Source organism: Salvia miltiorrhiza, chromosome 4 (genome assembly GCF_028751815.1).
Source record: "Salvia miltiorrhiza cultivar Shanhuang (shh) chromosome 4, IMPLAD_Smil_shh, whole genome shotgun sequence".
Classification (NCBI taxonomy): Eukaryota; Viridiplantae; Streptophyta; class Magnoliopsida; order Lamiales; family Lamiaceae; genus Salvia; species Salvia miltiorrhiza.
The window spans coordinates 46,015,501-46,038,424 of record NC_080390.1 but is presented as its reverse complement, the minus strand read 5'-3'; the positions used below and the strand labels follow the sequence as shown (position 1 = coordinate 46,038,424).

Here is a 22,924-nt window from a genome sequence, read left to right as displayed (position 1 = left end):
ATGTAGACCATAAGTAATACTTCCTCCGTCCACGAAAGAACTTCCTATATTTTCTTTTTGGGACGCCCACAAAAGAACTTCCTACCTATTTTTGAACTATACCCCATCACTTATAATCTTCTTACTTTTCACTTTTCACAACTCCCAATATTAATTATAACACTTTTTCACCACTCCCAATACACTCAACTACCTTTTATCCACTCTCAATACACTCAACAATATTTTTTCTTAAAATCCATGCCACTACCTCCTAAGAAGTTCTTTCATGGACGGAGGAAGTATTAGTAGAGGAGAATAGGTTCAAAAAAAAAAAATGCTAGTAGAGAAGAATAAAGAGTAGCAGAGAATTTGGTGTCCTAGAATTTAGAAATGAATGAACAACACATGCCTCACATTTTCATACGAGCACAACAGTCTATTTTTAATGAAATAACTTGTTAGCTACATACCAAACATGAAATAAACAATCTATGTTTAATGAAATAACTTGTTAGTTACATACCAAACATGAAATAACTTGTTAGCCACATACAAAACCATCGCATCATATCTTATCTCCTATATTTAATTATAATTTATAACTTTTTTTCCATTTTTAACTAATAATATTTATTTTATTTTTTTGTACTGACATTATCCCTACAAATTATACCTTTATTTTTCTTATAATAATGCTAACAACTTTATTAATATCCGTATTCATCTTTAAATGAGACTTTTTTCGTGGATCGAATGAGAAATACTCTTAAAAAAAGAAAATTTAAGCGATATATCTCAACTTGAACGAAAAATAATATAAAATAATGAACATAAAAGAAGTGTCCCCCCATGTAAAAAAAAAAGTGTTAAGAATTCGACTTGTTTATATATTTAGCATAACATATCTATTTATTATATAAAGCCAGGATAGTTTTGGCAAAAAAACGCAGTGAATCAGTGCAAAAACGCAACGCACATTCCCGCCTCTTTCTTCAGCCTTACAATTTTTTTTTCGTTTTGCGTGCGATGTGTTCCATGTGCACTAATTAATGTTCATTTAATTCTTCCCCTTTTCAAGCAAAAAAGGCATCTGACACCATTTATTACATCTCATTTTACTATTTCTCTCTCTTTACGTCTCCTCATTTTTCCTGATTCTTTCATTTTTATTTTTTCTCTACAATGCTCAGACTTCTTTCTTCTAATTTTATCTGCTGCTCTTGGTGAAAATCGTAATGGAGAAGGAGCTCATTCTCAAGGTGGAGTCGTCGCTAAGATCCAGGACAAGGAAGGTATCCCGCCGGACCAGCAGCGACTCATCTTCGCTGGGAACTGGAAAGCAGCTCGAAGACTGCCACACCCTCGCCGGCTACAATCGCCAGCAATCTCTCTATCTTTCTCCTGCCAAATAGATACCGTCGTTCGCCAGCGACAGCAGCACCAGCACCACCTTCTCCCTCCTCTTCCTCTTCGTTCTCTCACGTCAAACCGAGGTCTGCGTTGTTGGGCTCAAGATCTAAAATTTCTCTTAATCTTCGTTCTCTCATGTCAGTCAGCAGCCATAACTTAGCGACTTCTTCCGCCGCTGGCCACCATCGCCACCCCCATCAAATTCTACAAAAATAATGTGAATTGGGATTGTTATTCTCAGGAAAATGATTCCGTGGAAAATGAATCCTAATAGATTCATTTTCCAGTGTTTGGAAATACCAAAAATATTTATTAGTATTCTGGATTTGTATCATTAAATAAATATAATTAATCAATATATATAAGAATTAAATTGTAATTTAATCTTTATAATAAATTTCTCTATAATTTTTTTTTGTAACAACAAAGTACATTATTAAGGTTAATTATATGATTTATAATTCTAAAATTAAATTCAAATTTTCTTACATAATAATAATAATAATAATAATAATAATAATAATAATAATAATAATAATAATAATAATAATAATAATAATAATAATAATAATAAAGTGTGATTCATAGCTCTAAAATTTAATCTAGATTTGTTTATAATAATAATAATAATAATAATAATAATAATAATAATAATAATAATAATAATGTACATAAAGTATGATTTTTGTAGTTTTAAAAAATTAAATTAAGATTTTCTTAATAAAGTATGATCATAGTTCTAAGAATTAAATTATAATTTGCTTAAAATATTATTATTATTATTATTATTATTATTAATTTGATTCATAGTTATGAGAATTAAATTATTATTTGCTTAAAATAAATTATGAACTAATTAATCAATTAAATGATGATGATGATAATAATAATAATAATAATAATAATAATAATAATAATAATAATAATAATAATAATAATAATAATAATAATAATATAAAGTTGATACATAGTTACGAGAATTACATTATAATTTGCTTAAAATAAATTATGAACTAATTAAATAATAATAATAATAATAATAATAATAATAATAATAATAATAATAATAATAATAATAATAATAATAATAATAAGTTGATACATAGTTACGATAATTACATTATAATTTGCTTAAAATAAATTATGAACTAATTAAATAATAATAATAATAATAATAATAATAATAATAATAATAATAATAATAATAATAATAATAATAATAATAATAATAATAATAATAATAATAATAATAATAATAATAATAATAATAGAAACATTAAATTCCAACTAAATAAAAATTATAATTTACATTTTATTATAAAATAATACAAATAAATAAAAATCCTGAGAATAAGGAAAAAGAATACCTAAGAAAAGCTAGGGAATAAGAATCCTGGAAAGTTGCACTACTTTCCTTGTTTTCAGGATTCTTATTACTTTCCTTGACCCATAAAAATTTAACCAAACACATGAATTTAATATTTTGGAATCAGATTACTTTCCCAGGCCAGAATCCGTGCCAAACAAACATGCCCTAAATTCTCTCAAATTCTACAAAAATCCCTAAATTCTTGCAAGCTCCAGAGCAGAGCAGGCAGACGCCAGAGCCAGAGCCGGCAGAGCTGTGCAGCAGGGCCGAGCAGCCGAGCCAGAGAAGTGACAGAGCAGGCAACGTCAGAGCATGAAACTTCCAGAGCAGCCCACGGCAGGGCAGCAATCTCCAGAGCAGAGCGGTAAAGCCAGTGCAGACAATGCCAGAGTAGACCTCATCAGAGCAGCAAGCACCAGAGAAGCCAGCGGCCGCTCTCCAGAGCCAGAGCAGTCCAACATCAGCGTGGAAGCTCCAGAGCAGAGCAGCGGAGAAACATCACCTCCCGAACAGAGCTGTCCTCCAGAGTAGAGCAGACTTCCCTGGCTGAGAAGGCCTCGAGAGCAGAGGAGGTCTCCAGAGCAGAGGAGCTTTCCAGAGCAGAGCAGGGCTCCAGAGGACCTCCAGAGCAGCGTAGAGGCGACATCCAGAGCAGCGCGAACCAGCAAAACCAAACAACAACGAGAGAGGAAAGCAGAACAAAAGGGGCAACACCTCAAGAAGCTTCTTTTCTATCTTTAATGTTGGCAAATTCTTGCTTGAATGTCTACAATTTCTTTTCTCTAAACTTCTAGCTTTCGTTTTTTCATTTCAATTCAAAGCTCAAGCACAATTGAACATTCAAAATCAGCAATTCAATTTCAGAAATTGAAAATCTCACCAAATAAAATGGTTTATATCTTACAAACAAATCTTGCAAATTAAAAAACCTCACCAAATTAAGAATCATTACTCCTAAGAACGTGAGGCTTAGAGACGGAACTGAACGTCTCCACCTTGGAACGGTGACATCGCCGGATTCAAGCAGAGAAAGAGACGATTAGGGCTTGCCCCTTTTTTTTCCCCCTCGAGCGTGGAACTGAGATGAGGGGGAATGTGAGGCTTAGAACGGCGGGGCCAACAGATAGGCGACTTCCCATTGTCGGAGAAGTAGGCAACGCGGCGCCGGTAGCAGAATCGGACGGATGAGAGGGCTGGAACTGGATGGATGAGAAGTAGACAGTGTGTCTTTTATCTCTGATTAAGTACTATTCCTCTGGCGGTTGTGATTCCTCTGGCGATTGCGATTCCTCTGACGCGTGTGATTCCTCTGACGCGTGTGATTCATCTGGCGATTGTGATTCCTCTGGCGATTTTGATTCCTCTGGCGCGTCTGATTCCTCTGGCGAGTCTGATTTCTCTGGCGAGTCTGATTCCTATGGCGAGTCTGATCCTATGGCGAGCCTGATCTTCTGGCGAGTGTGATTCCTCTGACGAGTGTGATTCCTCTGACGAGCGTGATTCCTCTGACGAGTGTGATTCCTCTGGCGAGTGTGATTCCTATGGCGAGTCTGATTCCTCTGTCGAGTGTGATTTCTCTGGGGATGTGATTCCTCTGGCGAGGCTGATTCCTCTGACGAACGTGATTCCTCTGAAGAGTGTGATTCCTCTGGCGAGTGTGATTCCTCTGATGAGCGTGATTCCTCTGACGAGTGTGATTCGTCTGACGAGTGTGATTCCTCTGGCGAGCATGATTCCTCTGATGAGCGTGATTCCTCTGACGAGTGTGATTCCTCTGGCGAGTGTAATTCCTCTGACGAGGGTGATTCCTCTGGCGAGCTTGATTCCTCTGGCGAGTCTGATTCCTCTGGCGAATATGATTCCTCTGGTGAATTTGATTCCTCTGTCGAAAGCTATGTCGCTGCTCCCCGTGATTCCCCTGGTAAACTCATTCCTCTGTTCCGCATATATTACTCCTCATCAACTTCTTTCTCACAATATGAAATTTTATAGATTTTTTTTGAACCAACTATACTGAATTTTTGGAAAAAAAAAATAAAGTTAATGAATGTTTCTACATAGAGAATAGAGAAAAAAATATATACTGAATTTAAGGAGTACTCATAATTTCGTAATTAGATATGCTATATAGATAATTAATATATACTTTTTTGTATGTTATACTTTAATCTATTTTATTACTGCTCATTTTACTATTTCTCTCTCTCTTTACGAGCGTGCTTCCTCTGACGAGCGTGATTTCCTCTGACGTGCGTGATTCCTCTGGCGAGTGTGATTCCTCTGGCGAGTATGATTCCTCTGGCGATTGTGATTCCTCTGGCGAGCTTGATTCCTCTGGGGAGTGTGATTCCGCTGGCGAGTGTGATTCCTCTGGCGAGGTTGATTCTTCTGGCGAGTGTGATTCCTCTTACGAGTGTGATTCCTCAGGCGAGTGTGCTTCCTCTGGCGAGTGCGATTCCTCAGGCGAGTCTGATTCCTGATTCCTCTGGCGAGTCTGATTCCTGATTCCTCTGGCGAATGTGATTCCTCTGGCGAGTATGATTCCTCTGTCGAAAGCTATGTCGCTGCTCCCCGTGATTCCCCTGGTAAAGTCATTCCTCTGTTCCGCATATATTACTCCTCATCAACTTCTTTCTCACAATATGAAATTTTATAGATTTTTTTTGAACCAACTATACTGAATTTTTGGGAAAAAAAAATAAAGTTAATGAATGTTTGTACATAGAGAATAGAGAAAAAAATATATACTGAATTTAAGGAGAACTCATAATTTCGTAATTAGATATGCTATATAGATAATTAATATATACTTTTTTGTATGTTATACTTTAATCTATTTTATTACTGCTCATTTTACTATTTCTCTGATTCCTATGGCGAGTCCGATTCCTCTGTCGAGTGTGATTCCTATGGCGAGTGTGATTCCTCTGGCGAGTGTTATTTCTCTGGCGAGCATGATTCCTCTGGCGAGTATGATTTCATGGCAAACTTCAAAATCGACCCAAAGTTCATAATTTTTTACGTAATTAGCCCAAAAATATATTAAGTATTTTATCGAACAAAAAATTTCTGATTCATAACCCGTGCGTAGCACGGGTGCGGCACTAGTAGGGCAAATGGAGAAATATCCGTTATATTTTTTTTACCGTTTGCTAGGATAGGGACCTTCCTTTTCACCGGAATCTCTTTTTTTTTAAAATTATTGAGGGAGGCCACGGAATCATAATTACGTGAGATGCTAATGCAAGTAACGATTGAGTAAAGGATAATCCACATTACATTTGGAAATAAGTACAATTATTATTGTTTTCAGCTGGCCTGCTTTTAGGTTTGGTTTCAAAATGGCTTCATTCAAATAACATTAATTAGGGCTCATGTGAAACATTATTCCTTCAGTTATTGCTTTCTTTAGTAACTTTTTTGGATCTCAAAATATAACAACCACACCCTGTGCATTCGAATTGTGGTTAACTTTACATTCATTAAAAAATATATATATATATCTTTTTTTTAATTTTATAGTAACTGAAGAGATCAACGACATTGTGATGATCACGTGACCTAGTTTGTATAAAATTTTGGCAGAATCTCTCCAATTAACTCCATAATAGTCCAAGACAACAAATAAGTGACTTATTTCAAAATGCGTAAATATTAATATTATAATTAATGTTTTACGAAGTAATTGGAGTGTAGTACTAATTTCCTGAGTCTGAATCACGTGATATCTGAGGTTGAATCGTGTAAGCTTTAATGATGTACCACTTTGTCATAAAAAAAAATGATGTACCACTTTAAAGGCATCCTTATACAAATGCTATAATAATGACACAATGCAACGAAATATATAAGTAATCACAAATGTCAACGCAAGCCATCTCCGGTTTATTAGCACACAATATGTCAATGTACAAGTGCCTTACTTTTGAAAGTATAAGATAAATACTTCAAGGACTATATATTACTAAAATTACATTTTTTTTATAAGAATCTAAAAACACTGCACTCAACATTTACTACATTTTTTGCAAAATAAACTGCATTTGAAATTAAAATTGCCCAACATCAAGATATTGCATTCATCCATCAAACATTGCACTCAACATATAAAGTTACTACATTTTTTTACAAAATTAACTACATTTGAAAAGAAAATTGCCCAACATCAAGATATTGTATTCATCTATCAAGCATATGCATGCATACACCGTAGCGATCGAATAACTGGAAATGACTCTCAATTCTCACAATAATTAAGGGTTTTCATTTTAACCACTTCACACACACACACACAAATATATATATAGGGGATGACTAGCTAGGTTAAAAATAGCTCTTAGAGGTGACCTACTCATAGGGCTGGGAATTTCGGGTTCGGGTAATCGGGTACCCGATACCCGACCCGAAAAAATCGGGTATAGGGTACCCGATACCCGAAAAATTCGGGATCGGGTTCGGGATCGGGTATTTAGAGTAAGAAAAAATCGGGTATCGGGTATACCCGATCGGGTATCGGGTATACCCGAAATACCCGAATTGTTTAATTCCCAAATCCCAAATCCCATTTTCAATTCCCAAATTCCGTTCAATTCCCATTTTCCCAAATGTTGGGTATCGGGTTTTATGCACTAAGCTGCTCTCTTCCCATTTTCAATTCCCAAATCCCAAATCCCAATCCCAATCCCAGCCCTAGTCTATACTTCGTTCCCGTCTCCGGCGCCCCTCGCCCGCCCGCCGTTCTCCTCGGCCGTCGCCAGTGGGAAGCTCGTTCCCAGTCCCACCGCGACCCTCGCCCAGTCGCTCCGCCTCCGAGCTCCGACGACAGGTGAGCTTCTTCTTCTCCGACGACAGGTAAACCTCCATCCACGCAGCGTCACGCCGTAGCTGAACCTCCCACCCCGTCAGCCGTCCCATTCCCGTCGAATCGCCCCCACCGCGCCGCGCCTCCTATGTTAATCGCCCACACCGCGCCGAACCTCCCACGCCGTAGCTGAACCTCCTTTTCTTCTTCTTTTTTTTTTTTTTTTTTAAATACAGATTTTCTATGTATGATTTTCTTGAATCTTGATCTGTATGTATGATTTTCTTGATTCTTGATCTGTATGAATTTCGACTCAAGTATTGAATTGGAATTGATCTGAATTTCGACTGAATTTGGGCTGATTTTCATTGAATTGGAATTGAGCTGTATAATTTAACCGGGTATTAGGGTACCCGATTTTGTTTTCGGGGTCGGGGTCGGGTATAGGGTTTAGGGGATTTTCGGGTTCGGGTACCCGATTTTTTCGGGTAGGGTACCCGAACCCGACCCGATTCCCAGCCCTACCTACTCATAATCTAACGGTTGAAATTTAATCTTAGAAAAATCGTATGTAAATATATGAATTCTATGTAGAACACATATGAATTCATTATGTAAATGTCTTAATTGCGAAAATTAATTTTTTTTGCTACCTATGAGATTCGAACCCAGGACCATGAATTCATCCAATAAGGTGATCAACCGTAGATCTTGATGATATAAAAACTGAAAATGGTATCTATTTTATATTTTAAAATATGTTTTTATTTTAGCCCCCGTATATATAACAGTCATATGATACATTAAATCAACACCTACAAATCAATCTAAAATCTCATCATATATGAGAGATCTCCTTGGAACCATTCCCTATATATATATGGTTGAGATCCAGTGAGATTATTATATTTCGTGAGAATGATAACAACGAATAAGTCAATATAGATCCATGAATAAGCTGCTTGAAATGACATGAATAACATTCTCACTGAATTCAATCTCTTTCTCTATCATTGTCTCTCTCCATATATATAAATTAAACCTCATTTGAAAAATTATGAATCGCTTACACTTAACGTATAAATTATTTACAGTACTTATTAACTTATAAAGTTTTTGCACTTTCATGGTACATTGGTATTGGGTTTGAATCTCATATGAAGCACAATTCTAGTATCTTTACATGACCACAAAAGTGTAGTACGTTACTTTATACGTTAAGTGTAAGGTTTGTAATTTTTAAGTTAAATGAGATTAATTTTTAGTACTCCCTCCATCCCACGAATTTTGACATTTATTTCTTTTTGGGTCGTCCTACGAATCTTGACACATTTCTCAATAAAATAATAATTATTACATTCTCTCTCATACTTTATCACTTTTATACTTTATTAACTATACACTTAAAACACTAATCTACAACTCCTTAATTTCCGTGCCGAAACCAAACGTGTCAAGATTCGTGGGACGGAGGAAGTATAACTTAACCCTTATATATATAATATATATATCAGTAATATTCAGTTCTAGTATGATTTTTTTTAAGTTGGTTCTAGTTTCATCCTTAAGTACGCATTTTTCCTTTTTTCTTTTTTTTTATAGTAAGAGTAGCATATGTTTTTATACGATGGTTGATAAATCAGGGAAACAACTATTTTGATCTAAAAATTCGAAAAAAAATATCAAGTAACATGGCATGATGAGTATGAAAGCAGTGACCCACTGATTCATCTCACTCCATCACTAGTGTTTGAATATTGATCGATATAACAATGATCATTATAGTTGGTCACGTGAGTCCTCTAAGATGATTATTATTGCATATTGATCTTCATTTATGATAATGAATTTGTAATTAGTTCTGTAATACATCTATGATATCCGTTACACAACACTGCAAATATTAGGTGGTAGGAGTAGGACGTTGCATTGACAGCAATTTGAATCTTTCGGTAAAGAAAAGTGACATTTCATCATTTCTATATATATATATATATCATACAAATGATTACCATGATATATATAAAAGAAAAAGTTAATGATGACAAATTACAGCTAAGTAAAGTACTCCATCCAATTAATAAATTGAGGTCGAGTCGAGTCACGTATTATACATGAATGTTGTGAATGTTGATGTTGGTGAGTTATCACTAAAAAAAACAAAAAATTAGGGTAATATATAGTAATTGTTTTAGGATGGGTTGTGTTGTGTCATCCTTTTTGGCAACTTTCCCGTTAGAGCGGACACATGAATCTTAATGTCCGGATTCAAACCTCAAATTTCAATTTTAAGTAATAGGAAACAAGATTAATGCTTTATGTAGTACTAAAATTCAGAATTAATATTTTTCAGAATTTTCCCAGTCCAAGGACAATTTTATTTTGAGTGATTACAAAATGTCACTATCTTCTCGTGCCAAAAAAGAAATATTTTCTTGCATACAAGAACCTTTATTTTTCAATATTAAAACTAATATTTCTCAATTTAATTTCGAGTAAGGATGAATGGAACTTTTTTGAACCAGATACTTTTAGGAAGAAGAAATACACGTAAACAATCTGACTGGTCTTATTTTGTATATATACAATAAAATTGTGTCCAAATTCTGACATTTCTGGGCCGGGGGAGAAAAAAGAAAGGAAGCAGCACTACCCCAAGTGTGGGGATGTCAATATTGGCAAATGATAGATCCTGGAATTGGGAGTTCAAACTTGTGATTTATGTTCCACAAAATTACTAATCCTAATGTAGTAGTTCAACATGCACTCCAACTCCACCTTCTGTCTAACAAATTTAAACTTTCACCATCAAACAAGACCATGACTTCAATTTATAAATTTTGATCCTTTTTTTCGAATTTATGAGCTTCAACTGAAGCAGCAACTACACTTTTTGAGACTATTTCAGCATTAAGATGGATGTTCTATAGAAGCAAAGGAGGGAACAGAGAATACAGAGCCTAACAACAATGATGAATGTGTAAGCTCTGGAAATTGCTGGCTGCTTGTTTCAGTCTCAGTCTCAGAGATGTATTCTCATCTTTTGCTCTCCTAAACTCAGGCATACTCACTACAAAAGTTGTGATTCGCAGTTAAGTTTGCAATGATTCTACTATAATCTCCTCAGCAGCTGCAGCTACAGCCAAACTAAGCTTCTCCTAGAGTTCCAAACTACAAGACAACGATCATTTAACACGAATTCTGGCATAAGAATATGCAACATTCACATGTCCAAAACTCCGCTCTACGCTCTTTAACTTCCTCCATTACCAAACCGTATCTCTAACATACTTGACCTCAATTCGACTAAAATTCACAACATCAATACATGCCCAAAACTCCTTTCTTCAATACCAAATCCTATCTCTAGGGGCATAATAGTCAGCAAAAATCTAACTTGACCTAAATTGGATTATACATTCAGAAGAGCAGCACTGCCAGCACATGTTCAATAATCCACTTTTCACCCAAAATAACTTTCTTAACTTCCTCATTAGATAGTCATTACCAAATCCTATCTCTAGCAGCATAATAGGTAAGCAAAAATCTAACTTGACCTCAGCAGCATTTAAGCAAACACAAAACAGGCATTCCCATTTTCCAATTGATAATTTGATATACATTACTCATAACTTTAAAATTTAATTCGATATACATATTAAACTTTCAGAGAAAACAAACAATCATATACCAAAAACAGCAATGGATCATTGCAGAAAATATCCAGACAAGAAAAGAGCAAACCCTAGAAGCAAACCACCATAGATGAGCAGAAGTTTCTGACCAGACGTCAGCGCGTTGCCGCCCAATCCGAACTGCTGATTCTGCTCGAAGCCCGCAATCTCCATTCTCTTACTCTCGAAGAAGCTCTGCGACGCGCCGCAGGTGGGGCACCTCCAATCGTCGGGAAGCTTGTCGAAGGGCAGCCCCGGCGGAACCGGGTACGACGGGTCTCCGGCGGCCTCGTTGTATTTATACCCGCAGGATCTGCATTCGTAGATTCCAGTGTTCACGACGGCGAACTTCTCCTCCAATCGCCGCGCGCCGAGATTCGTCTCCGGCTCCTCATCCTCCGGCGGAGCCGGCAGGTCTTGGTCTTGGTCTTGCTTATCTTCTTTGGAGACGTCGATGGATTTTATGGAGGTGAGGGTTTTGGCGCGGTGGAGGAGCGTGGGGAATGCGGTGGGGGGTTTGAAGAGCAGCAGCGGCGGCGGCGGCGGCGGCGGACAAGGGGCGGAGATGGTGAAGAGTGTGAAGGAAGGTCTGGTGGTAGAGGAACACATTATCATTATTTTTTTCTGTTATTTTTGGTGCCTCTTTTTTTATTTTTGTTTTCTTTTTGGCTGTCGTTGCAATTTTGTTGAGGAAAAATAAATAAGAAAATAATTCCTTTTGTGGCTCCAAATTTGCCAGGAAATTGAAGATGAATTTTCTAAAGAGTATAAAGTGGAGTATATACCTACGTTGTTAAATGGGAAGTGGATAAGGCAACATATGCAGCTCCCAAGTTTTGAGTTTAGATAGTGATTTTAGATTAATAAAGTTTCTAATATGGTTTTGTTTTATCTCTGCTATTCCATTCAATCCGTTCACAAAAATATTTATCATAATTTATTATTTCCGTCTATTTTTTATTTTTTTTTTGAGAAAATTTCCGTCTATTTACCAAAATATGTTATAATTTATTTTAAAAATAATTTTACCGACTTTTTACCTTTTTTTTTTGACGAGTCATTTCTCCTGTAACTAATATACAATTATCTTTTCTTAAAATCCATGTCGACATCCCTTATTACTTTTACTAATTTTTGTATAATTTTTTTTTTCATTCACTAAATACACAACTTAATTTTCTCAAAATCTGTGCAACTTTCTTTAGTAGTACTTATTTTCGGGGATGAAGAAGTATTATATAAGAGATATTGAGATGCACAATGATAGTTTTATTTGTAAATAGTATGAATAAAACATCAGTCAATATTGTAGAATTATTCTATGATTTGATATGTCGAAGAAATGAACTTATTGGATATGATTATGTCATAACTAATAGAGAAGCTTGCAAGAGCATAGTGAACTCATAGAAATCAATTAAAGCTCTAAGCAAAAAACTATATACCGATATGTTAGAACTTAGAAGTATCTTTTTATAGAGATCCAAAAGTTAGCTATCAATAATTTTATGAAGGGTTAAGGTGCAGATAGGCCCCTCAAGTGGAGGCCCTTAGAGCGTTTCAGTCCCCTTACTAACTGTGTGTGCAAATTGGCTCCCGAACTCAAAAAAATGGTGCAGATCGGCCCCTCTGACTTAACACCGTTATGGGCCGTTAGTCAAGGGGGCGATCTGCACCGTTTTTTCGGAGTTCAGGGGCTAATCTGCACCTTTTAACTTTTTAATTAATTCATCTCTCTCGCTCAAAATTTGATCGTCGTTGTCGCTGATTCAAGCTCCGGCGAGGCCGGCGGAGGGCGCCGCCCCATTCTTTCTCTCTTGGGCCCTAAACCTCGGAGCTCGCTCGACTGCACACGCTTAGCGTCAAGGATGAGCCCTAATTCTCCCATTCCATCGGATATCGCCGCCGCAATATCCGGTGAACCCGCCGCCTGGCTTTTCTCGATGAGGAGTCGCCTAGCTTTTCTCGATAAGGAGTCGCCTCTTTCTCTCAAATCCGGCGAAATCCGGTGATAAAGGCCGACGATGCCCGTCGCCATCTACGCTATCGGCGTGCTATTGAAGAAGGACGCCTTCAAATCAGAGACCATGGCCAACATGATCTCGATCTCGATTGGGGTCACGATCACCGCCTACGGCGAGGCAAAGTTCGATTCGTTGGGGGTGATTCTGCAATTGAGGGCGGTGACGTTCGAGGGAGAATTCGAGTTTCCATTTCGATTATGTGATTTTCGGGAGCAATGACGCCGATTTGGAATTCCCGATTTGGGGCTTGGGAACTTGATTTCGTGATTTTCCTCATCTGACGGCGATTGACGCCGGAAAAGTTGGTCGGAGAAGATGAGATGTGATTTTTTTTAATGAACGGTGTGCAGATTAGCCCCCGAACTCCAAAAAGGGAAAAGCTGCAGATTAGCCCCTGAACTCCAAAAAAACGGTGCAGATCGCCCCCTCTGACTAACGGCCCATAACGGTGTTAAGTCAGAGGGGGCGATCTGCACCATTTTTTTGAGTTCGAGGGCCAATCTGCACACACAGTTAGTAAGAGGACTGAAATGCTCTAAGGGCCTTCACTTGAGGGGCCTATCTGCACCTTAACCCTTTTATGAAATGTGTCTCAAGGAATGGTCAGAACGGGCAGAAAGATGATAGAAAGCCATCAAGAGACCATTAGTTATCTAAAAGAAAGAGTAGAGCTTCCAATGATGAAGAATATTCGATTAAATTGTTTGATTGAGAAGCTACTCTTGACCGTCAGTGATAGAGCTAGAAGGTCAAATCGGTGAATTACCACCCAATGATTTTGCAGAAGCAAGGGAAAGTTAAGACGACGAAACCATGGATATAGTATATTCATGGATATAGTATATTCATGATTTTGTCAATGAATTAAAGTTGTCCTGAGCTTCCATTTCTTCTGCAAAATCATTGGGTGGTAATTCATCAATTTGACCTTCTAACTTCATCATTGCGATGAGTATATAAATTATATTCATTGTGGGATATCATACCGTAATTATTCAAGTCAATAATATGATAACACATATATGATTATAACATGCATACCCTTGATTATATTTAACAAGCCTCCGACGAAACATAACTCATAATCTCAAATGGCATTGTGCAATACCAAGGACTATGACGTCATATGCCCATTTAATCGCCAATAGCGATATATAATTCATAACTCAAAGAGTAAAAATATAATATTAATTAAAATGAAAAATAAATAGATCTATAACATGAATTAAATAAATTTCACATCTTAAATTTAAACTTTAAAAATTATTTTGAACAATTCAAATCAAATCAATATATGTCGCGCTGCACATGATCGCATAAAATGAAATATATGTCGCGCTGCACATGATCGCATAAAATGAAATAATAGTTATAACAATAATTATAAGGGCCTAACAAACTTAAAAGTCACTAACTAATTAAGAGAGCTAGGTAAATATACCTTAGTGTATTGTCAAGCCCTTAACTATAATTCAATATGTGATGATAGCTCAATTGTCAAAGATAAATGTGCATTCGTCTTATTATCCACACATTAAAAGCAAAACAGAGTTGACAGTCTTAGCCATAAATGTCGCACACTAAACCTCTCAAAATTCATTAAATTATCTCTAATTCACACAATCACAAACACAAACGAATACCGAACATGAATGAACCAAACTAAAAAATTGCAACACAAAAATGTAAACTCAAACAACTCCTAAACGAAATAAACAAGAAAAAACAAGCAGATAGGAGGATTTTCTCAGACCTCAAAACCGACGTATTACAGTGCGAGAAACTCGGTAATTCCTGAAACTACGAAATCTGGCAAGCAGATTATTGAGAAAACAAAAATCACCAACTAAGCATTTTCAATCCCAACTATGCAATTAAAATTGATACACCTATACAATTTCGATCCCAACTATTCAATTTCGATCCCTACTATGCAACAAATTCATACAACTATGCAATTAAAATATTCATTGTGCAACAATATCGAATCACACAGAAATGAGTGTAATTCAGTTTACCTTCCCTCCCCGAATTTGAAACCCACGCCTCCGCTATCTTCGGTAACTCATTGGTTCTTTCGAGAAACCCACACCTCCACCGCCAGGTCTTACAGAATCGCTGGTTATTTTGAGCACAAAAATCATGCCTCCGTCGCCGATTGTTACAGACTCACCATTTCGGTAAGTTAAATGGTAATATTGAGTTCAAACAATTGTAGTATAAATGCATGAATCGTGTAGATACTTAGATGGAGTTTGAGGATACGTGGAGGGAGATGATTGAAACGTATGAGTTAGAGAATCACAGCTGGTTTTCAGGTATTTATAGGCTTCGTAGTAGGTGGGCGACTATTTTCACAAGAGGCATTTTCACAGCAGGACTATTGGCAACATTACAGAGTGAGTCTATGAATAGGGTTTTGAAAGACGTATGTCGCGCCAGTTTGTCTTTATTTGAGTTTGTCAAAGAGTACAAAGCTATTCAATCCAGGTGGCGAGTTAAAGAACGGGAGGAAGACACGCATTGTATATTTCTACCTGGCCAATTTGTTGAAGGCAACGAGTTAGCGAAACAGGTCGCTATTGTGTACACACGAACTGTATACAAAATATTCGAGGGCGAAATGACGCATTCTTTCAATGTTATTCTGAATGAAGTTCTTGAGGAAGTTGGGTCGAAGTTGTTGTATTCTGATGCTTCAGCTGTTTCTGAGTCGTGTGTAAGGAATATTACATTTGATCTGATAAATAACCATGCTTGCTGCACTTATGGTATGTAGGAAGATCAAGGAATACTGTGCTGACATATTCGAAAGGTATACTATGTCAAGAATGTATTTAAGATTCTAGAAAATTTCATTTTAATGAGATGGTGTAAATCAGCAAAGCTACGAACATCTTTCCCGGCTAATGAAGCAATGGATGGTGATATAATGGAGTACATGCTCTTTGTCAACCAATGTATGCGTCAGGTGTATGATATAGCTACATCCACTAAGGATTGGATGCTGCTCGAGCATTGATCATAGAGCAACTACGTACATTGAGACTCGTAGTATCGGAACAACTTCAGGATGGAGATAACATTGGCGGGCCAAAGACCAAGAAGGTTAATAATTCTACTCAATTCCGAGATCCCAAGAAAATCAGACAATGAAATACCCGGAGAGTAGGTAACCACTTTGAAGCTGCAGAGCGTGGCCGGAAGAGGACCACCCCGCGTCGTAACGGTGTGTTTCTGAATTAATTCTTTTCCCCTATAGGTTTATTGTGACATGTTGAAAGTGATATACTTTTTTATGCAAGGTGGTTTGAAGAAGAAATCTGGTGAAGTAACTCAAGAATCCCTAGTCAGGAAGACAATAAATTTCTTATCCTAGGAGACAATCGTTAGTGAGAACGACGATTTAGTGACGCGGCTTTTGTAATAACAGTGTTGAGCTTTGGGATGTGATGAGCAACTAGTGTGCTATCACGATGGCTAGAAGGAGCTCATGCTTCACAACAACCCTCCACGGTGAAGCATAATGTAAAAGTTATTTGATCACACTGATCACCACTGTCAAATCTCATTCCAAGTTCTAGTACCAAGTTTCTATAATCACACATTGGATCATAGTGTAAAAGTTATTTCAGAATTGATTAGTCTACTGTACAACCAATAATGTTGAAAGTTATTTGTATTATAGTCGGTCAAAGGCTGTTGTGATATGATAGATAGAGAAATCTTCTTTAGTCTAATATAGAGGTAATGATGTTGTACATATAGAAGTAAATAATCAATTTTGTATTTTATAAGGATGTAACACCTTAGCATTATATTATGATGATCATGAATTCATTATAATTATATGCTTTAATCACATTTTAATTTAATTAATAAATTTAAATTACATATAATTTCCACAAATTTGTATTTAATTTTTATTCTAATCTAACGAAAGTCAGCATAGTAACAAAAACAATTTTTACCATATTAATGTGAACAAATTTCCACAAATTTTTAGATTAGTGTGAACAAATTGTAATAAAAATATTTTTGACCATATTAAATAAAAGCAAAGTAGTTAAAGTAAAAGAAAGTCAACGAAAAAACGTGTACACAATTTCTGTAGCATTAGTGAAAAAAACAATTAAAATGGAAGAAAGCCATTCTCGAAGAAGAAAATCAGCGAGAAAACGTGTACACGATTTTTGTAGCATCAACGAAAAAAATAATTAAAATGAAAGAAAGCCATTCTCGAAGTGCGCGTCAGACCATGGTTGAGCATTTGACTGTGGTGAATCCCTTTCCGCGTTAAAAATAAAGCCAAGCAAATTAAAAAACCACTTTACACGTGGCATCATCTAGAGAGACCTCATGCACTACATCTCATGTAGAATGGAACGTCCCATTTTTAATTATATTTTTTCAATTTTAATTTATTATATTTTAATATTATAAAAAATTAATTAACAAAGATTCACTCATCCAATTAGGATTTATAATTATTTTTTTTATATTTATTTGAATTCGTTAATTCAAAGTTAGGGTATTTAATTTTTTAAAATTTTAATTTTTATTTATAAATATTAATTAGAATTTATAATATAATAATATTTTTATTTTTATAAAAAATAATTATAAAATAAATAAATTAAGAATGGTGCACATAGGACAGATCCACGTTAAAGCGAGCGCCACATTCCTCTGGCTCCGTCTCACAACCCAAGACAAGAACAAGAACCCCACATTCCTCTGCCTCAATTTCCCCAGTGATGATGCCATGTTTCAGGAGCGTAACTATTAAAAAAATATGCACGAAACAACGACTAAGTTGATGGTGGAAGAACAAATGATTAAGTTAAGGAGGATGAGCGTGCAGGAATTACTGCGTTGGAAAAAGTGAAGTGGGGTGCATCGTGGGCTCTGTTGGTTTCAGTTTAACTTTAGGATTAAAGCAAGTGCCAACTTCATCTATCTACTCTTCACGTTTCATGTCTCACTGGGGTTTTCATTTTCAACTGTCCTATCCCTTGTGCTTTTATTTTGGATGCTTCTCTCTTCTTCTGTCTCTAATCAAACCCATTCGTCTTTGAGCGACGAGATTTCATATGGGTTCCATCAGAAATGCTCAGAAGTTGTTTCTTTTTCTGCATCTTTGTCTCTGTGTGTTTCTTGCAGTGATTGGCCCATCATTTTCCTCCAAGGTAATAACGCCTTTATATTGAGTGTGATGGTGAATGCTATGGGATTGGTTCTGATTTTGATTGATAAATTTGGTGCCTTTTGTTGTTTAGTTGTATGTGGTGTATATGGGCAGCAGAGGTGGCGATGGCCCAGATAAGATTTTGAGGCAGAACCACCAAATTCTTCATGATCTTCATAGGGGAAGGTTACTTCTTCACCCCCTCATTTCTTCTGCCTTTTGGGCCATTTCTAGTTCCTTGTTTTGCGTGTGTGTTTTTATCTAGTTAATGCCTCACTGTGTTTGTCCTGATCAATTGATTGTGTGTGTGTGTGTTCTGACTTTTACTGATCAATTTGATTTCTCTCTTGTGTGTGTGTGTGTGTATTAATGCAGTGTGGAAGAGGCCAAGGCTTCTCATGTGTATAGTTATAGACATGCTTTCAGAGGCTTTGCAGCTAGGTTGACTGAAGAGCAAGCTTCTCAAGTTGCAGGCAAGTACTTGATTCGGCTTAAATGCTACTTATGATTAAGATCAACAAAATAGATAGGCTGATTTATTGAAATTGTACTCTTTCTTGTTTCTGAAATTAATGCCGATGTCTGTACTAATAATGTTAGTGTGGTTGGGATGAATTAATGATACTCAGAAATGCCGGGAGTTGTGTCGGTTTTCCCCAATACTAGGAGGAATCTCCACACCACTCATTCTTGGGATTTCATGGGCCTCCTTGGTGAAGAAACTATGGAGATTCCTGGATATTCCACCAAGAACCAAGTTAATGTCATCATTGGTTTCATTGATACAGGTAACTACTTCATCAACAAGTTCAAATTCACAAGATTTTGGTTATCTTCTTATGGCCTTTTGCACAACTGTCATACAAGTTTATTCTTGGGAAGACTATTTTTCATGTTGTCCTTTGCTTATCCCTCTGCTGACTTGATATGTCGTAGAATCAAACTATCCACGCCTTACTTGCCTTCTGATGGATGTATACTTTTTCATTTTAAAAAATGAAGGCGCTACATGATCGATTTTTTTTTGCATTATGAGAACATGAAGGAACATGTTATGTATCTTGATCACGTTGCTGCCACACGGCCTCTCCTTTTTCTTGTCTCACCTTTCCACTCGTTTAATAGAACTTGGCATTCATGTAAAGAAGCTTATTACAGGTATTTGGCCGGAGTCCCCGAGTTTTAGTGATGCGGGCATGCCCCCTGTGCCGGCTGGATGGAAGGGACGTTGCCAACCGGGGGAAGGATTCAACTCTTCCACGTGCAATAGGTTGAAAACATTGTGCTTCTTCTTCACCAATCATTGCATTTCTTTTCATTGTCCATTGTCCCTTGCAAGAAGATGATGAAACTGTACTGAACTGTATGGGGTAATGTCTTCCTTCTAGGAAAGTGATTGGTGCAAGATACTACCTGAATGGCTATCAAGCTGAAGAAGAGCAGGAGAAGATAGTATCGTATAGATCTGCAAGGGACAGCGTTGGACACGGGAGTCACACTGCATCAACTGCTGCAGGTCGTTTTGTTGATAACATGAACTACAGCGGGTTGGCAGCGGGTGGTGCCAGAGGGGGAGCTCCGATGGCTAGGGTTGCTGTATACAAGACCTGTTGGAGGTCTGCTTGCTACGACGTCGACTTGTTGGCAGCATTTGATGATGCCATTAGGGATGGGGTGAATATCATATCCCTGTCTTTGGGTGGTGATTCACCACAGGGGGATTATTTCAGTGATGCCATTTCCATCGGGGCCTTCCACGCTGTTAGCCGCGGAGTGGTGGTAGTTGCTTCAGCTGGAAACGAAGGGAGTTCGGGGTCTGCAACAAATCTTGCTCCTTGGATCATCACTGTGGCAGCTAGCTCAACAGACAGAGACTTCACATCTGACATCATTCTTGGAAACGGAGCTCATTTTGCGGTAAATCATAATCTCCTGAATTTCCAAGCACTGCCAAGTAATTTTATTTCATCCTAAATAAGGCCTTTTATTCAACAGGGTGAGAGTCTGAGTATATCAAAGATGAACTCCCCGGCTAGGATCATATCCGCTGCTGAAGCTTACGGAGGATACTTCACTCCTTACCAATCCAGGTGAAGCAGAAAGGTAGTTTGTTGTGAGTACGTTCAGCATATCTATTTTCCACGTAGAAATTCAATTTTTTTTAGTCTTTCGTGTTCAAACCAGTTTTTGTTTGGAGAGTTCCTTGAATATCACAAAGGCGAAAGGTAAAGTTCTGGTTTGCCATCATGCTGGGAGCTCGACAGAGTCGAAGCTTGCAAAAGGTACTGTAGTGAAAGAAGCCGGTGGAGTCGGAATGATCCTCATTGATGAAGCTGATAGAGATGTCGCCATTCCTTTCGCAATCCCAGCAGCCATTGTTGGAAATAGAGTTGGATATAAGATCTTATCTTACATAAAAAACTCAAGGTTCTCTCTCTCTGCCTCTCTCTCTCTACTTAATTCTATCATATTTTTCATTTTACAACCTCGTTTCTAACTCACTTATTTGTACAAACAGAAAACCTACATCAAAAATTCTGTCTGCCAAGACTGTTCTAGGATTTCAATCTGCACCTCAAGTTGCTCCATTTTCTTCGAAGGGCCCAAATGCATTGACTCCGGAAATCCTTAAGGTGAAATGATGGATTCTTTTGCTTCATTTTTGGCTGCCCTTTTTGTTACTTGTCGAGTCTTTGGTCATAACAGGCATGTTTTTGGCCTATTTGATGAATTTGTAGCCCGATGTTCTAGCACCGGGACTCAATATCCTGGCTGCCTGGTCTCCAGCAACCGCGAATATGAACTTCAACATACTCTCGGGAACTTCCATGGCTTGTCCTCACGTAACAGGAATCGTAGCCTTGATAAAGTCCGTGCACCCGTCTTGGTCCCCGTCTGCCATCAAGTCTGCTATCATGACAACTGGTAAAAACTCTAGAGTTCCAACTTTTGAGTTGGTTTTGTGATCATAGTACAATATGCATTTTGCTCAAATTTGATCTGAAATGCCTCCACCAGAAACATGTTCTTCGATTAAAGAACATAACTTTATAACGTTTGATGCAGCTACGACATGGAACAAGCACCGGAAACCCATTAGGGCAGGCCCTGATGGTCGGAAGGCGAATCCATTCGACCTGGGCTCAGGCTTCGTGAGGCCAAAGCAAGTTCTTGATCCTGGTCTGGTATACGATGCAACACCCTCTGACTACAAAGCTTTTCTCTGCTCGATTGGCTACAGCAACAGGAAACTGCAGCTGATCACAAGAGACAACAGCACTTGTAGTAGCAAAGCATCGTCATCCGCCCTCAACTATCCATCCATCACGGTCCCAGATTTGAAAAGCTCGTTTTCAGTGTCCCGAACAGTGACGAATGTTGGGAGGCCGCGGAGCGTCTACAAAGCAGTGGTGTATCCTCCAACCGGCGTCAATGTCACCGTGGTACCTAAAAGGCTGGTGTTTTACAGGTACGGCCAGAAGATGAGATTCACCGTGAAATTTGAGGCGACTGCCCCGACCAAAGGCTATGTGTTTGGGTCGTTGTCGTGGAGGAACAGGAGATCATGGGTGACCACGCCGTTGGTTGTCCGTGTCGATCATTCGACGTAGGCTGCGCGCTCGGCTTGGATACAGAGAAGCCATACGATATGAAGGTGAAATTTTTGTGTGCGACTTTTGATTCGTCAGTAGAAATATGGTAGTTGTTGAACTCAATATATTCGTTGTTTAGAACTAGGAAAAGAGTAGGATATTATTGCAGCTGTTTCTTGTATTCAAAATATTCTTGAAAGCCTCATCTCATTTTTAGCAGTGAGTATAATTGTGTTGATGTTTAGTTGTATCTTTGAATGATATTACAATAAGGAATAAAAAAAAGTCTGTTGTGAAACTGTGTTCATATAGTCGAAGTTTTTGAGTAGGGATGGCAATCGGGTACGACGGGTACGGATACTGACTATCTATATCCATACCCACGAACTAAATAGATAGTGATTTTTAACCACAAAACTATTTATGGATATCAAATGATATCCAAACTCGCCACCCGCGGATACTCGTTACCCGTCGGGTATCCGCGAACCCGTTTTCCGGGGGTATCCGTCGGATACCCGCCACCCACTATCCGTCGGATACCCGCGAAACAAAATTTAAATATAAATTTATAACAAATTTAATTCAAAAAAAAAAAAATCAACACAAATAACATAGTTCAAATATATTTTAAATCTAAAATGTGGTGGCCCATATCTAATATGTAAATTTAAAGCTCATATTTTAAATATATTTTGTGGGTATTTCACGGATATATGATGGGTAATTGACGAGTATTTTTCGCGGGTAATCGGGTTTCGCGGGTATGGATAATAAGTATCCAAACTCATACTCACGAACTAAATGGATAGTGAATTGCAACCACGAAACTATCCGTGGATATCAAATGCCTCTCAAACCCACCCTAATAGGTTCAGATTTT

At 37.4% G+C, this 22,924-nt stretch overlaps 3 protein-coding genes across 3 annotated transcripts; 2 read left to right on the top strand and 1 right to left on the bottom strand.

Annotated features, from left to right (window-relative positions):
* Positions 1–11,158: 11,158 nt before the first annotated feature.
* LOC131023770 (uncharacterized) lies at positions 11,159–12,062 on the bottom strand. The gene has a single exon (XM_057953352.1). The coding sequence runs from the start codon at positions 11,849–11,851 to the stop codon at positions 11,270–11,272; it is 582 nt and encodes a 193-aa protein (XP_057809335.1). The 5' UTR covers positions 11,852–12,062; the 3' UTR covers positions 11,159–11,269.
* Positions 12,063–15,508: 3,446 nt separating this feature from the next.
* LOC131023513 (protein FAR1-RELATED SEQUENCE 9-like) lies at positions 15,509–16,282 on the top strand. Its single transcript, XM_057953056.1, has 2 exons — positions 15,509–16,031; positions 16,143–16,282. Exons 1-2 carry the CDS (start codon positions 15,509–15,511, stop codon positions 16,280–16,282), a joined length of 663 nt encoding a protein of 220 aa, XP_057809039.1.
* A 1,656-nt stretch (positions 16,283–17,938) lies between these two features.
* LOC131023769 (subtilisin-like serine-protease S) lies at positions 17,939–22,339 on the top strand. The gene is made up of 11 exons (XM_057953351.1): positions 17,939–18,449; positions 18,540–18,634; positions 18,824–18,921; positions 19,078–19,236; positions 19,607–19,718; positions 19,837–20,365; positions 20,444–20,538; positions 20,633–20,875; positions 20,967–21,081; positions 21,187–21,373; positions 21,515–22,339. Exons 1-11 carry the CDS (start codon positions 18,354–18,356, stop codon positions 22,057–22,059), a joined length of 2,274 nt encoding a protein of 757 aa, XP_057809334.1. The 5' UTR covers positions 17,939–18,353; the 3' UTR covers positions 22,060–22,339.
* The last annotated feature ends 585 nt before the right edge of the window (positions 22,340–22,924 follow it).